This window comes from Cebidichthys violaceus, unplaced genomic scaffold (genome assembly GCF_023349555.1).
Source record: "Cebidichthys violaceus isolate CVI_PGR_0920_01 unplaced genomic scaffold, fCebVio1.0.p SCAF_46, whole genome shotgun sequence".
Lineage (NCBI taxonomy): Eukaryota > Metazoa > Chordata > Actinopteri > Perciformes > Stichaeidae > Cebidichthys > Cebidichthys violaceus.
In genome coordinates this window covers 1,916,824-1,934,402 of record NW_027176661.1, presented here as the reverse complement: position 1 = coordinate 1,934,402, position 17,579 = coordinate 1,916,824, and the positions used below count along the sequence as shown (strand labels likewise).

Here is a 17,579-nt window from a genome sequence, read left to right as displayed (position 1 = left end):
TTTCCAATGGCAGTATGTTCACGTATGCAATCAACTACTACCATCCATGGATCATTTGTATTCTCCAATATTCGTTTATCCTGCTCAGGAGCTGTATCTGAAGTCTGTCCAGCGTTTGGGGTAAAATCTTTGAAGGACTGTCCCTCATCATCAGTTCAGAATGTGTCCAAATGGTCCAAATTCATCAAATCATGAAGTTGACAGTTTCAACAGCAGTCTTCATCACACAAACCCCATGATGGGGCCTCATCTAATGCACACAAACACACATCCATAAACGTACACAGGGAGAGATGAGACCAATGATATGTGGTGGTGGTGTGTCCATTTATTACACAACACAAAGCACCTACAATAATCCACTCCCCATTGCGTCAGACAGTGGATGATCTCACTTTTTTCACAGTGATTTTTATGTGGACATGTTTAGACAAGGACATCAAACTGGTTTATCTAAATGAGAAAAAAAAAAATCTACACACGGAAATTCACAGCCAATATCACACGCAAAAACAAAGCAGTGTCAACAAACAACAGTAAATTGAGTAAAAAATAGAATTTAATCATTTAAATAGTCTTTCAAAATACAAACATTGATTTGAACTTCTAAATAATATAACGTTTAGTAGCTATTCTTCATTATAACTGGCATTGTTACATGTACACTGTGGCTATACAAGGAAATGTGTGAGGTTTGGTAATTTATTGTATTGCTCATTTATATTAATGTGCACATATTTATTAAAACTACAAATGACTGTATCATTTTAACAGTGACACTGCAAATGACCCCGCCTTCCCCCCGAAACCCACCGTACCTAAAACATATTTGTACGCTAATGAAAAAGCCTCTGTGTGTAAATGGCCAAGTCAATATGAAGAAACGTTAACAGCTCTACTTCGACCCAGGCATCTATGTTTATTTGTTTGCTAGAAAACAGGAACATGTAAGCTGTAAAGCACGATTAATGAGCCATATGAAAACAAAGAAATAAATGATCTCTGGTGTTTTTAACAACTGCAAAGACATTCAATGAACCCAATGCTCAAATTGAAGTTGACAAATCAAAAGATCAAGAATTACATTTGTCTCCACAGTTATTAGGCCGTCTGGCTTGCTCTGCCTCCTGAGGTAGCCCTCTGTAGCCTCACCAAGCCGCTAAATCTATAGAGCCAGGTAAAATTGATCCCTACAATGACAATCAGATTCAGAAAATACACAACTGCTTACATTAAAAAAAAAAAAAAAATGTATATTATCCTGAATGGAAAACTTCATTTCAATACCAAACCCACAACAGTGTCACAATGTAAATAAAATACCCTTAAATCCTAGAAAGGAAAATATATGAAAAAGCAAGTTTCAAGTCTTTACAAATGTCAGAGCACTGTAAGCTGCACAGATATAATTGTAATGGGGAATTTGTATCACATTTGCTGGCTTTATTGTCTTCCACTATAAATTGCATGTTTCTGTTTATTTGAATGGAACTGTACATGGCTGAACGATTAACGGCCCTTTGGCCGCTAAATATTCTATCTGACTTTGACATCAGATACTGTAGCCTTGCATTGCATGTGAAGCTTACTATAATGATAATTTCTATGTTTTTTAAACCTGCGGAACTTTCAGGATGTTTTCAGACAATGTTTCAACATCCAAAATGGAAGATGTTGCATATTTTGCATTTCTTGTTGTCCTGAGCCCATAACGGACACTTGCAAGTTTCATTTCAACAGATGCACATATACAAAGGAGGGATCTCTCATTGAAACAATTGAGATCTTTTATGCAACGCTCTTCACGACTGCGGAAAATGCAGCAAAGTCTCACCAATGGCCTTTCGATCGTATGGATTAGTGTTGTAGCCCACAAATCAAATAGGTCAGACAATTATTTTTGAACAGCACAGCTGCTGAAGTCAAAAACAGTGGTTAGATCTAGTGGTGGAGGACAGTATAAAAAAAAGCAGATGAGGCATATGCATTTCTTTTCTGACCACCACTGTTGCAGGCGCTTTATTGTCAAAGAGTTGTGTTCTTCCCTGATCTCAGCGTAGCTCATTGGTTTCGACTGCACACAGACGCACACGCTTGCTTGCATGGAAGCCAGTTGTTTGTCTGCCAACAGGATTTACATCCAACACTGTTCATCATCTACCTTCCAAGTAGAGCACTCTACACAATCTTCATATGCACTTCTCCTGGACTACAAATCAACTGCACAACCTTTATAAAGAATCCTGCACCTACTATGTACATCAGTGGTTCTCAACTCCGATATTTAACCCCAAAAGTGCTGGTGTTTTTGTTTTTTTCTCTTGCTAGTGTTTTAAATCTACTCACCTGGCATCCCAGACCCAAACCACTCCCTCTACTAGCAGCAGGAAATTTCAGTAATCAGCACTTGGGGTCCTGAGAGTGGAGAACTACGGATACACACACACACACACACACACACACACACACACACACACACACACACACACACACACACACACACACACACACACACACACACACACACACACACACAGCTAGATGTCTCACCCTTTTATCCACATTTGAAATGTGACAGACAACAATCGAGTCGTTATATTGCTTTTAACATATTGCAAGTAATTCCTATGAATTTGCCGACAATGGCACACTAATCTATAGTAAATACAAGCACTCCATGTGCGTGTTAATCTGTCTTTCCCCTGGTACGTATGTTTTAAAAAACTTCAAAAGCCACATGTTGCCAGTCTGTTCTTGGGTACCTAAATGTTGTTCTTCTGTGGTAATGCAACTGCACATCAATGATGTGATGGAACTCACCATGAAAATGGTTGAAACCGAGAAGTATTCTGGCGTTCGTGTTAAATGTATTCACTTTTGGAGCCTTTTACGGAAGTCTTACTGCAAATAACCAATTCCCACTTAGGGACATGAATGCATGAGCTTTTTTATTTTCTCATATTATTTTCCATGTATAGCCTATGCGAAAAGGGAAAAAGGACCATTTTCCCCACTATGAATTCTCTAATAAAATCGTTCATTTCTCACAATCCACTCATCCACTCTTGAAGACTAGATCTCCATTGGGTCTTTCTCGGCATCCTATTTACTGCTGCTTTCTGCTCTAGGGAGAGTCCATCATGGCTTCCAGCATCTCCAGGAATAGTTTGTGCATGGGTACGCCACCGCGGGTCTTGATGCTGTAGAAGGTGGTAAGAGCACGACCAGCAGTCTGTCGGAGGAGAGGCAATGTTAGAAGGAGGCGTCCTGCCCGCTGGGAGTCGTCCGGGCGCCGCTGACATTCCAGCTCCAGCAGGGCCTGATGGAGGAGGTCCCGCAGCTTCTGCACAGCCTCCGTGTCCTCGATGTAAACAGAGTCTAACAGAACAGCGGGGAGCACATGGTAAGGCATTGAGTAGGGCGTTTACATTCGCTCAGCTTTTGCCACAGAAAGAAAGAGTGTGTTGCCCAGTGTGTTTACCACAAATACAAACTAATGGTAGCCTTTTATTTACAAAACAAACAGTGCATGTGTAGTGCAAGCAGTGCATTCTACAGGATCTTCTGTTGACAGTAATCTTGAGTCAATCTCTCAGAGAAGACGACATAAAGGTGGAACTAGTGACCTTGCAACAACTATTACACAACTATTGCACATCTGCCTGCTGAAGGCGAGAAGACTTTTTTTTTATCATTGCCTAAGAACTGAAAATAAAAACAAAACCTTCACTGCACTACCACTGGCTATGCAAGAGTTTTCTCTTGTTGTCATGGTCCTCTGGCTGCTGACATGCACATAATCCCATCAAGCTAAAAATCGGAACAACAGACATTGTCTTTACTTCATCCTGCTAATCTACTGCTTTAATGGCTACCACTGACACACTGTTAGATGAGGACTGATCACTGATGACTAACCAGCGACTTGTATTGCACCAATCAAATAGTAGGTTTAAAGCCCAAAATAATTCTCAGTGTCTGCCACTATGATTAAGACAGGAAAGCATACATGTACAGCAGTCATCAGTTTATTTGGTACACATAGCTAAAACTAATGCTATCTAACTATTTTTTTGTTAAAAGTTTAAGAGGTGTTGATTCAACTTTTTCTTCATTTTGATGGCTGTGGTTTGTGGTCCTGTTGAACTGCACTGTGTTATGTTGAGATTATATCAATGAGGGCATATTAGAAACAATTCTGTGTAACATAATACAATTTAGCAGCACCGCAAACTGCAGGTCATAAAGTTTAATGAACACCCCTCTAAAACAGCTTCAGCAAAACCTGAACAATAAAACCTTCATGACGATAATTAGTTTGAGCTATAAACTACCTAATGATGTACCTAATAAACTGGAAACTGAGTGTAGTTTTTCATATACGTTATTAATATTCCACTTAGTCATGCGCAAGGTTTCCCAAGAAATGTGTTAGCGGAGGTGTTAATAGGCCTTAATAAGTCTAAAATTATATTTCAGAAAAATGTAATAATCTTCTCTGACGTTAGCAGAGTTACTTTGAATTTCAGGCAAGGTGACTGCACTATAAAAGGCTGCAGGACCCTCTTATATGACCAATAATACAACTAGAAAACACTATTAGGTAGTTTCAGTTTGGTCTCATGGCAAGTTCTATATTCTTTAGATTGATACTAGTATATAAGATGCAAGTAAATGTTGTTTCTATTTGTCTGCATAACTGTTCAACTACACAAGTGGAAGTACCTGAGTTAGTGAGTGCGATGGCTTTAAGCATGACAAATTCTTCTCGGTCCACGTTTAGAGCCCGGAAGCGCCGAGCAAGTTGACTGATTGCGGCGTTTAGCTCCGTCAGTCCAGCGACACGTGACATCTCCTCATCAAGGACAAAATCCTCTGCGAACACCACCTCATCCTCACAGCCGAGCGAGCGGTACGCTACACCCAGCACCAGCACCTCCAGCCACACGGACTGCAGCACGGACATCTGGTCTGCTAGGGACAGCGACAGGAAGCCTGTAGAGGAATAGAGAGAGAGAGAGGGAGAGAGAGAGGGAGAGAGAGAGAGAGAGAGAGAGAGAGAGAGAGAGAGAGAGAGAGAGAGAGAGGTTTAAATGACTGGCAATAGGTTCACATTGCTGGTGTCGACTGACACAGGAAGCACTGGTCCTGTGTCTTTACAATGGCAAAATAATGGAACCAAATGTAGTTTGTAATGCAGTCAAGCACTGCATCGGTTCAGTTGAACTGTCAGCAGACATTTTGTTTTACCTATTCATTTTGTTGCAATTATCTATTGGGCTGTTCAGCAATCAGAATCAGGTTCACACAGGCCCTTTATAATAGTCAGGATTATCAAGACCTCTATGATGATATTCTGTCTAGCTCTGACTCATAATGTCTTAAATTTAATCTGCAACGTTCAAATGAAATCGGTTCTGCTATCTTCAGGTCCGTCACTTCGTACATACAAAGTTTGATTCCTTTCTCAGGCCCCCTCAAGAATCCTTATGGGAGGTCTTTTTTAAGCTTAAAGCTTCTAAAGAAGTGGCAACCCTTTGTCTACTATTTCAATGGCTTGTCTGTTCTCTCTCCTGACTGATTGCTTATGTTTCATCACATCATCGGCCTGTGGCAGGCCCCTGATTAATATCAATGTATTTAACTCCATGGCTCAAAATAAACTGGTTGAAACAGCAATTTTTACTTTTATTTAATTTATTTTACTATCCATTTCTTTTCTTTTACATAAATGTATTTCTTATTTATTTGGATTTTATATAATACAATATTTATACGTGTATATATGTATTTTTTTACTCTTCTGTAATGCATGTTGTTGCAGTGTTGCAGGGGTGGGGGGAGGTGGAAGGATTGATGTGAGAAAGAAAATATGAAAACTAGTGACCCAGCAGTGTGTTTATTGTTTTTCACCAATAAAAACTATTCAAACAAAAATGGGTTAGTAAATCATATTTCTGCCTGATGAGAATACATCTCTGCTTCTGCTGCCATGCTCGCCTCCCCTATTTCACACTCTGAGCATCACTTACCGGGAATGTGTTTGGCCCAGCCAATGATGACAACCAGCTCCCGGTCAGCAAGGTCACAGAGGGTGGTGAGCGTGCGCTGGGCTGTGTCTGGCTGCAGAGGGTCCGGCATGGCAAATAGCTTTTCTGGCTCTGCCACCAGAAGGTGGGACACAATGATGTTGGAGGAACCTATGTCACAAAACAGACACAAAACGAGGGATTAATATGATGTACAGACAAAAAAAAAGTGCAGTGTACATTAATAGACATAGAGATACACAAGCTCTGCACTAGTGTTTACTATACTATATACTGCACTATATGATGTATGTGAATCAAGAGCTCCACGTTCCTTCACCACAACTTGTGCAAATTAGCACAGAAAAAAAGGTAAGGACTCTCACTGAAGCACTGTTTTGGCAGTAGAGGGCACCGTTTTTTAAGTGTCGCTTGTATGCTCTGGGCACCTCGCGTTTCACCCACCCAGCATATTTCGCATTTTTGCGAGGAACACTCTGAGCTCCTCAAGTTTAAAAAAAAAAACAACTAGAATTACTGCCTCGTAGTTGTATGCCTCCGCAAACAAGTTCAGTTTCAGCGTACATCTATGTAAAATGACATCACTTCATAATTTTATCCTGGTAAACATTTGTGTTGAGTTGTAACAATTAGCTTGTTATAAAAACATGTTTTTTAGGTCACTGTGAGCTTTGACCACCAAATTCTAATCAATTCAATTCCTCCAAGTGGACGTTAGTGGCAAATTTATAGAAATTCCCTCTAGGCGTTCCTGAGATATCGCATTCACAAGAATGGGATGGACGTGAGGTCACAGTGACTTTGACCTCTGACCCACAATATCTAATCAGTTTATTCTCGAGTCCAAGTGGAAGTCTGTGCCAAATCTGAAGAAATTCCCTCCAGGCGTTCCTGATATATTGCGTTCACAGGAATGGGATGGTGACGGATGGACGGACAACCCAAAAACATACTGCCTCGAGCCAAAGCTGTCGGAGGAATGAAAAAGGTTCCACTCTGAACAGATGGACTCTCTCTCTCTCTCTACTTCTGAATCAGAAGAGCGCAGCAGGGACGTCCCAACTGAACTGTTGCCGACTACCCCAAGCTTAGATTGGTTTGTCTGTGATTACTGGGTTGTTAATTGCCTGGACATGGCTTCTGTTGGTAGCTACATGCAGCTTGCCAGCACACAGTCAATGGACAGTTGATAAAGGCAGTTACTTTTCATTTCATTTTTTACAATGAGACTTACTATGCTGCCTGTTGTAGAACAAAACACGAATGACAAGACGGGAGCATATACAACACCTTTTTCACTCTCCTTTGTCAGTGGTAGAGGGGCACTCTGGTATGTTGCATTCTCCACTTCTGGGCGTCTTTTGTACTTCTGCCTTCCACCTCTGACCCTGTCAAGACGAACTCCTGCATCGGGAAAACACAGAATAAACAGATCTCACGTTTGAAAAAGACCCATAAGACATAATAGCAAAGAGTGGCTCCAGAGCTGCTGCAGACCATGAACACTCACCCTCTTTCAGCATGCCTACTTTGAGGCACTTGGTGAAGCGGCATGCTTGACAAGCCTTTCTGCGCCTCTTGGTTATCTCACACTCATTCGATGCCGGACAGCTGTATTCAATGTTACCTTTATGGAAGAATGGAAAAACGTCAATTTACTGTTAAGAAAATTATTAAATAATACAAATACGAATGAGCATTTAGTGCTACGCCCCTGGGTGGAGGTTAATACCAGTCAGTGTCACACAACAGACCTTACATTTAACATGATTGAAGTGCTCCAAATGTAAAACCTGTCACCTTGTTACAATACAGAAGATAAGTCAGAGGAAAACACAAATTGTTCATTGCTTGTTCTGTTATGCCAACAGGTAAACCTCACCACGACACACACCTTGGATGGTTCTCTTGAAGAACGCTTTGCAGGCCTCACATGACGCCACGCCGTAGTGGTACCCAGAGGCCACGTCCCCGCATACTAAACACAGCCTCTTCGGCAATGTGCTCAGAGCGTACTTGCATCGCCCCGCTCCATTTCCGGTGGAGCCCTCCTCCGCTCCATCGCCGCCCTCGTCTTTGAAGTGGCAACGCAGTGCCGGCGTGTAGAGCGGCGGGGAGTACCGCTTAACGCCGTCTCCTCTGGTTCCTCCGCCTCCACTGTGAGAGGAGTCTGAGGAGGCCCCGCCGGGGCTGATCCGACCTCCCCCACCTCCCTCTGGACTGCTCGGTTCTGCCTTTATGTAGACGTCGGACCGACGCTCCCTGGAAGACATTCTGTCTACGGGGAGGAATAAACAGCATAGTAAATAAAGGCATAAACATTTTACATCACATCTTTGTCTTTAAAAATACCTTCATGTCACCTGGTAAAAAGAAAAATGGAACCAACCATTACTGATAATTACTGTTTGCACCTATACCTTTAGTTTATTCATGTGGGATAGTTTGAGAGGAAACGCAAAATGGATACAGCCAAGACTTAGAACTGGGGCTGAAGAGCTGTCGTGTAATTATTGCATTTGTCCAGTAAACAAACTGTGTAATTAGACCAACATCTAAAATCATTTACAGTCCAACATACGCTATACTGCCCCCAGTGACCAGTAACCAAGTCAACTGTGTTTAAGTCACATTAAGATCATGGTCAGTTTTCTTCATGAACTGTGAAAGGCACCCGGACCTTTCTGCTAACATGACAAAAGACCAGCTTGTTCCTTCTCTTGTTCTTCAGCACCACTTATTTCCTGTGTTGGCTCTTTTTTTTTCTTCTTTTTTTCTAAGTTAGGTTTTTTTAAGCCATCAAAAACACCCTAGATTCACCAAACCAGAACCTTTCACACCTCAAATATAACTACACAGTCCTCAAATCATCCCCGCGGTGCGAAGTCTTTGTCTGTGACATTTCTAGACATGAAAATAGCCAAGGTGACTGGATGAAGGTCGCTCTGCTCATAAACAGTGACCGCTCTTCTCTATTCAGACACATAACTTATAAGGCAGCAAGAGTACTGCGGCAACCTGCCTGGCTGCCAAGGGCAGTCTATAGTCCTCAATTTAAACACAGAGACGGGCAGGGTTAACTCTTCACACAGAAGACTCACGAGTCCATGATTATAGTTAATTTATTGCATATATCAACCATTAATTCTTCAGCCACTTTCCCATCACCGACAATCATAAAATCCATTGCAATTCTATTACCTCAATGTCAGGAGTGACAACTCGTGCATTTCTTGCATTTAAGTAGTCTAAATATTTGAATATATGTGTGAGTAAAGTGACCACCAATCATGATAATTAATTCTGAAATAGGTGTACCGTGTCTGTACTTACACCCTTATGAGGGGACCAATTTAGTACTTGTACATGTTTCATTAATTCTGAAATTAGCTAATGATGATAGAAATGTAGATTACGCTGTTGTTAAATTGGCCCCATCAACAGGGATCAGAAGAATGGGTGAGAAGGGGATGAACGACGGGGCATGAATTGTAGTGTGTCTCTGAGCTTCAACTCATCAGCGGACACATTAATGCAGAGCCATACTCCAACGATTGGGCTCTTGTTCCAACTTAATAGATCACCGTGTGAGGACGATCTCTGCAGCCTAAATAGCTGTAATCCATTCAAGAACCAAAAAGTGACTTTCTCATGTGTACAAACCGGCAATAGACGGCTATTACCAAACCATTGTTTCCTTGTTTATCAGTTAGGCTGATAATCCAGTTGCAGCCTGTATATTTTCAAAGTGGTGCAATATTTAAAATGCATTGCTTATCGGTTCAATGCTCCAATCCCTCACCCTGCCCACAATGACAACATTACATGTGGTTGTATGCTCTGTACACACTGGTATGGGTTATTGACATAATTACATAAAAGTATGCGTGTTTTGGCATTATTCAAAGAAGACTTAGTATTTTCTATACGGTACATACTTTACATACATTAGTTGGATTTACATGCACTCTAAAAACATGTTAACTATTATCATGTTTGTGTGTCAATCGATCTTTGTGTTTATGGCCTATAATCAATAAGAGCTCAGTCCAGACCTGGAGTGTATGTTATCTGTCCATGCAAATCTGCTATGAGTATATGTTGTACTACTAATTTATAGACATTTACAACATAACATTTAGATACACTTCACATCACAGCGTGCATTTAATGGACCTGACTCTTAGAAAAACATGATTTTCTGTGCTTTATTGCATAAACATACAACTAATTAGATAGTCTTTTAATGTATCGGTTGAATACTTTTGCCTCTGTCGTTCAGTCAGAGCATGTGCGTGAAATATGATTCAGGGGATCAAAGTTTTTTTTATATTAGGCATATAAAACTGGGTTAAAGGCCCAATGAAGGGGGAAAGGACAGGAAGGAGTCTCTCTTTACATTGATACTATGAAGCTATGCCAACAACATCTCACAGAGTGTATGTGCTTTTCATATGTAATACAGTGAAGTATGGCTGTAGATAAAGACTTTTTACATCCAGGAACGTATAACTTCCGTATAAGCTCCAGATAACAGTCATTGCAAACCAAGTGTGCCCTTTTATCATATTTATTGCTACAGCTGATAATCCGATCCTGTGGTAGCTGACAGTCCTCTTTTTGGAGTTTGCCCCCTCTGGACTTGATTGTAGCTGTACTGTTTGGCAAGCAGGCAAAGGGGGTCACTGCAAACTCTGCCCGTTTAAAGTTTAGCTCACTTGGGCTGAGGGAATGGATCAGCCAATAACATCACCTCTAGTACACGAGCCCAGATAATCAACAATGTGATGCGGTTTTGTTAACAGCAGACCAACAAGTACAAGTACACCATGTGCACCGCTGCCCAGTTCGGCATCTCCTTTTGACAAAAGAGGAACGTCGGTCTGGTAACAGAAAATGTTCATAAGGCAGCCACAATAGCTGCGTGGTTACTGCTCGTTTTCTTCGAGCAGATTAATCAGTGACTTGTTACCCATTTCACTTGCCACAGAAACGTGTCGTGTGTGCAGTAAACGAACACACCAGCATGTTTTGAGTCGCGTTAGCATTAGCTTCGACAACCTCGAACACATCATATGATAACTGCAGGTTAGCTTAGCTAACTGAGCTAGCAGCAGCTAGCGTTAATCCTGACTGACCAGGCGCTCTCCTGCTGGGGCCTAGGTGTATTTCTGTCACTCTAACTCTGCATCTTACCTGGTAACGGTCACTAGTACAGCATTTAGGTCTCTCCACGGTGTGATATCATGACACAGGTTTGACAGAAAATCCGTTTCCAGCGCCTGCTAGCTTGTGTTGGCTGTGTGTGTGTGTGTGTGTGTGTGTGTGTGTGTGTGTGTGTGTGTGTTGAGATGGGCCGGGCTACAATCGGCTTTCTCTAACAGCTGGCAGATGATAATGGTTGGCTATACTGACGCTAGGACACATTAAGGTCAAGGAGCACTCTGGAAACAGTTTGACACTGATATCCTACAGAAGCCGTTTTCATCATGGTTAAACTGCCGACTGAACGACATGTCAGTAGACATTTATTTGTACATGGGCTTGAATGCCATAAAAGAGAGGATAAGAGGTCTTGGATACAAGTCTTTATTGTAATCTTGATATAGGCCTATAATAAGCTGACTAGAAAGGTCAGAAATGAATTCACTATCAGTGTATTTGCCGTAAATCCAGAGTCTCGATTCATTTTACCTGACAATCAAAAAAAGAGACTCCTTTTGCAAATTAGGAAATTCCAGGCACCTGGCTTTACATTGTGTTCGGCACACATCTTGATTCTGTTGAACAGAAATTGCTGCAGAAAGCTTTTCATTTTTTCCCAGGCTACATTCGTCATCCCCAAAAGAAATACATGTTGGGCCCCTCAGACTGATAACTTGTCACATTGATTTATACGAGTCAAGCAGAGAGTGATCCTCTCTCCCCTCCATACCCTACTTGTCCTTTGTTTATCCTTTTTGGGTTTGCAGGGCAATCACCCACGCTTTCAACATGCCCCATGAGTTTCTTGATTGCAACAGAATGATAAGCACTGTACCATCACTGGCCACTTGTGATATTTTGGATGTGAAATGGTAAGCCAACACCATCAAAATCCTTCTGATGTTTTTTTGATGCATTTTTCCCTCCACATCCCTCGTATGGCCATGAGTGTAAAGGAGACATTAACATTGACAGCTAAATGTCAATCAAAGCCTTACAAGAATGAATTTTACAAATAAAAGACATTATATTAGATGAAGCATAGCGTAAATATTTCATTAAAGGTGATCTGAAAACATTACCTGCTTGCTGAGCTGGAGTCTGAAGCCTATATTTTTATGACTCCCAGTGGTAGCTCAATGAAGTGCGTGTTGCTTTGGGTTCAAAGCTGCAGTTATCAGGACACCTGCAAAGCAAGCAAAAGTTGTTTAGTGCCGTAACAGAACAGCAAGCAGCCAAGTCACACTTTGTGTTACCAGCGGCCATTTGTCTTATTAATGGTCACAACAGAACATTTTATCTTGCCTCATAGTTATCAGATTATTAATGAGTCGTAACAGTGCCCTCAGTTTGGCTTCCTCTGTGGTAAGTCACGTGTATGCTCGTAACACTGACTTTTCCTTCCTAAAATACATATTGCTCTGTATCTATCCATATTTCTGCAGGCTCCACGAGCACCCTCCCCTTTGTGCTGCATGACACACTCCAAAGGTCACCGTCACAGGAATGCTTGAAGGACAGACAGAGTAAAGCCAACACCTTCTCTCTCAGTCATACAAAGTCATAAGATGAAGTTTGGTGATAACTCTCTGTAAATAATTAAAGAGACCCGTTTTAATGACACAACAAAAAAGAAAACACACAGCATAAAACATTTGAGTTACTCTTTAAAGTGTAAACATGACTCTGGCTCTTGACATTTTAAAGACTAGACACCATTGAATGCCAGATTGCAGCACAGGAGGACAGTTTCCTTCAAGCAACTTTAAACTTGAGCAACAAGACTGTGATGTGGGACAACTTCAGTTTTAAAATGGGACATTTCAACAACAATTCATTCATCATGTAGATTTAGAATTTTGTTTTAATTACCATAAAATCAAATCATAATATGTAATGTTATCTCTGAAAAAACTACACTTTTTTGTCATGAATGCAAAATCAAATGTCACATAAAGCACCCCGTCCTTCGTCTTAAATGGTTCCAGACCTTTCTCATCATTCTTCAGTTAGTGGACATCGGCAGTCTTTGTCACAGATCATGCATCACACTGACTGCGCGGCCTATAAAACTCAGTTCGAAGGTTTTAAATGCGGCGCGCTGTGGAGACGGCGAGAACAGCACCCAGGGGTGACCTTGTCTACTGATCTCGGACCGGTGAAAGGTTAATTGCCACAGTGGATTATGCTTTAAATTCAGTGACCTCAATCCCGGTCCCGCAGGCTCGGTGTCTTGCATAGTTTAGTGTGTTAAGACAGAACGATGAATAACTCTTTGTGGTAAAAATACAGAAACAAAAAAACAAACAGCTAGTGTATACAGTTGAAGAAGTGCGTGGTGTTATTTGCCTAAGCAGGACTCGTGTTTTAAGTGTTGACCTGCGGTGAGCAAAAACAGAATATCAGATGCATCTCATTCAACCATGCATTCTTCATTTACTCAATAAGTCAGCATGCATCCCATTTATTAATACATTTTGTGAGGGGTTCACCGGCGAGTGGAGCTTTGGCCATCGCATAGAGTTTTACAGCACGTATGTGTGAAGTAGTCAGAGTGTAGTTTATGAGGAGGAGAAACCTACTGCAAAATTGTTACACAATGTAGCCTACTAAATGTTTATTCTGCGGCTCGTGCCCCCTAACCCCCCAATAACGTGGCCACGCGAACTCAGCTCTGACAGGCGAATCGTGCATGCACATCAGGCTACCGCCGAGGCAGCTGACATCTCCGCACAAAGATTAATAATAGCCCGGACCCTCTGTGGGCTCCATCTCTGCAGTGTAGGGTAACGTAAGGCAAAGGTAACGTAAGGCTAGGCTACTTACTGGGAAATGTAAAAACATCGCAGGGTTGTTGTTTTTTAATTTGTTTTTATCTGAAGTCAGTCAAGTCCTTACGGCTGGTAAGTCCACAGTCTGATTGACCGGTTTAGGCTCTCCAAGCCTCGCAGAGTTCCTCACATCGCATCACTGTGTTGCCGTGTGATAAGGCGATAACAACAACTGGCCACGGTCTTGTCCGCCTGTTCTGTTCCGTACACGGGGTGTTATAAATTATCGTCTTCGCCTGCCACAGCTGAGGTTGTAGCTGGACGTTAGCATCAACACTTCGCGAAGTAACAATGAATATCCGGTAAGAGATAAAAAAGTTTCACAATAAAACTTTGACGGGTCGCTTTACATTTTATCTTTACTCGAGACAGACAACGTTCCAAAGCCAAGGCGAGGTCTAAGATTATAGAGTCGGCCTCTATTACCTGAATGTGCAAATGCTCCCCATACTTACTGGTAGTATTACTAAAATTGACAAAAATCACGGTTTTATTTGAACAAGCTCAAACTAAGTGACTTCCGGTTCCTTCTTGGCTTCATCCTTTTTCTCTTCAGCTTGACGCAGCTCAGTGACGTAGCCTCTATCCCGTGTCGTTTCTCCTCCCTCTGCCCAATTTGCGTCCGCTGTGTCTCCGTTACGTCCGTACGCACCTTCCACCAGCGTCATCAGCATTATAATACGGGCCTGCAACTCGTGAAAAAAATATGACCCAGTCTACGTTAATCCAAATGTTGTCCAGGTATATACATATATATAAATATATAATAAGATCCGCTGCTTAAATAGTTCTGATTTCAAATCAGCTGTTTTCAAATCAGTTGTGTTCGCCACTGAAAATGAAAAAAACATAAAATGTATATACAATTTAAATGTAGCCTAATTTGGTCTATCCTTATTGTAGCTATACTTTCTCCTCGCTTTGGTATTTTTAACCTAAATGCCCAACAACGAACCTAAAATACTATACAATTCATTATTGGAATGGCTGTTATGAACACATTTTTATTTTAATTATGCCACAAGCTTTAGGGGACTGTTGCAGGGTAAATCAAAAGAATGGGCTACATGTCCCTTACAGCACACATCTATGGAAAATGTAGTCATGCTGTCGGTCTTGTGACACTGAACCGGCTCCCTCCACCACTACACTAGTTGGACAGAAGCCAAGGAAGAGGAGATCAGGAGATCACTGCAATGGGATGAGACGGGGAAATAATCAAGGGATAGTAGTTTGGGGGATAAAACAGTAGCCTGCAGTTTGCCAGATGCATAATAAAAAAACAGTACTATCGAATAGGCCTCAGAGATCTCTTGTATGTGCTATTAATCTTTAATGTAGCCAATAACAACGATTAAATGATTTTCTGGTTAACTCAGAGGCTGCTGCTTCTCGAAATAGGCTGCCCCAATGCGCTTTCCAACATGCCTAGTAACAGCTGGCGCAGAAGTTGTCACGGAAGAGTTGACAACCTTGTCCACTAATGAATAAAAACAGGACATTGGACGAGAAGAACATGTAGCAGCCCACGGTGTACTTTGGATAAGCGAGTATTTCCCCAAAGTGCGCAGCATTATCTCTCTAATTATAGCCCAATAAACGTTAGTCTAGGCTGTTTAAACCAATAAGCGCGAGAGCCTCGCTTGCATCGAGGCATTTGCATGTAGGCTGTTCGGCGGGCTCGAGGCACGGGACCAGCTTTCTGTGGTGCGCGCGGGAGAGGAAAAACTGACGGCAGTGTCATTGCGACCTTGAAGCAAGGTCATCCAGTCTCTGCTGCAGACACTGCAATTGTGCGGAGCTGCATCACACTGCTGCAGAGTCTGCACTATCACGCTGTCAGAGGCGAAACCGGTCACGCTATATGTGCATTAGACTCAGTCCAAAACCGAAAAATTGGATTTGTTAGAAACTGTTTTATGTTTTGAGATTTCACTGCGTTGTAATGCTATAAGTAGAACTGTGTCACTCCTGTCGTAGAGGATATGTGTTCAAGCTGAAGTGGAGGAACAGGCTAAACTGAATGCCAGTTGGGGTCCCCCAGGGTGCTCCTTACAGCAGGTCCTGACCCCGGACAGGTGTCGGCTGATAGGCTACATAAATACCAAGACGCCATTGTGCCTTCTATACACAAATAGCATTTGGGCACTGCATCCGTGAGTCATGGATAACACAACTGATAGAGAACATAGTCTCTGCCTATTCTTTAAACACATTGATCTGCATAGTAGCCTGAACGCAGTGGGTTTAAGGGTTTTACTAGATCCAGGTCTTGTTTCAATTTGTCCTTGCGGAACAATCTTTGGTTCAAAGTCTGTATTATTACTTTAATAAGAATATGTATATATTCTTATTCTTATTACATAGTCGTATTATAACAGCATTTGTATAAAGTTTAAAGGGAAAAAATATCGTAAAACTGGCCTTTACATATTATAATAATTATCAATACTAAGGTTAGGATCTATAAATACGGACAGATGTTTCACTATACTGGAGATCAGAGCAGCATGGCTTGATAATGCCATCAGGTTTGATGGAGTTTCACATCACTGCAATGACTAATTCCGTGAGTGCAAAGAGGTTTTGTTTAAGATATCTCATCCAATGAGTGTCCATTTGTGAATTATAGAAAATGTCCTCCTAACCGTTCCAGGATTTGTTTCTAAATGACATGATCACTGCAGTCTGTGATTCTGTCATCAAACCTGTATTGTGTGTATATATATATACATATATATATATATATATATATATATATATATACATATATATATATATATATATATATATATATATACATATATATATATATATATATATATATACATATATATATATATATATATATATATATACACATATATATATATATATATATATATATATATATATATAGGGTGGCTTTTCCCTCTGAGTCCAGGTCAGGAGTGTCGCCTACATCAGCACTACTAACACTGGCCATTAATTTGCCCTCTAGTGGCAGCACAAGGGGACCCGCAGCAGCGGAACTGATGACGTTATAGCAGCTGAGTGTGTGTCCTCCAGTAAAAGGTCACCCACTGCCACAGCACATCATCACTGCCTGCTGACTTCCTGATTGCAATGCCAGAATGCTGCCTTTTTTTTTTTACATATCCTGCAGTAAAGTGTCAGATTTGTAATGGGCAGATGAAAAGTCACTTGGTTTCTGCTCCTTCAAAACACGTTGTTTACTCACCATAACATTCTGCTCACTCACCAACAAAATGCAGAGCGCAAATTTGTCTCATTTCAAATTCATTCATACACTAACCAACAAACGAAAGTTCCGTCAAAAGCCTTGGATATAAGAAAGTATGCTATATAAATGAGTCCTGGACTCTCATAGGGAGGGAAATGTGTCAGTGTGCCATCTGCTGGTTGTGTTCAAAGAGAAAAAAATCTGCATTAATTTACTTAGCAAGGGGGGGGGGGGTAATCATAAACGACCATCAACTTCAACTTTTATGTA

General features: G+C 41.3%; 1 protein-coding gene across 3 annotated transcripts; it reads right to left on the bottom strand.

The window, feature by feature from the left end:
• Positions 1 to 308: 308 nt before the first annotated feature.
• On the bottom strand, positions 309 to 14,330 carry esrra (estrogen-related receptor alpha). Of its 3 annotated transcripts, none has more exons than XM_068729408.1 (8): positions 14,082 to 14,330; positions 12,338 to 12,441; positions 7,945 to 8,328; positions 7,561 to 7,677; positions 7,341 to 7,454; positions 6,033 to 6,200; positions 4,726 to 4,995; positions 309 to 3,378 (listed from the first exon to the last, which is right to left on the bottom strand). In XM_068729408.1, the coding sequence occupies exons 3-8, from the start codon at positions 8,321 to 8,323 to the stop codon at positions 3,125 to 3,127; spliced, it is 1,302 nt and encodes a 433-aa protein (XP_068585509.1). In that variant the 5' UTR covers positions 8,324 to 8,328; positions 12,338 to 12,441; positions 14,082 to 14,330; the 3' UTR covers positions 309 to 3,124. The 3 variants fall into 3 exon arrangements, with proteins under 3 accessions (XP_068585509.1, XP_068585510.1, XP_068585511.1); XM_068729409.1 differs by having other exon boundaries at positions 14,154 to 14,330; XM_068729410.1 differs by lacking the exons at positions 12,338 to 12,441; positions 14,082 to 14,330 and adding an exon at positions 11,247 to 11,411.
• Positions 14,331 to 17,579: the final 3,249 nt, after the last annotated feature.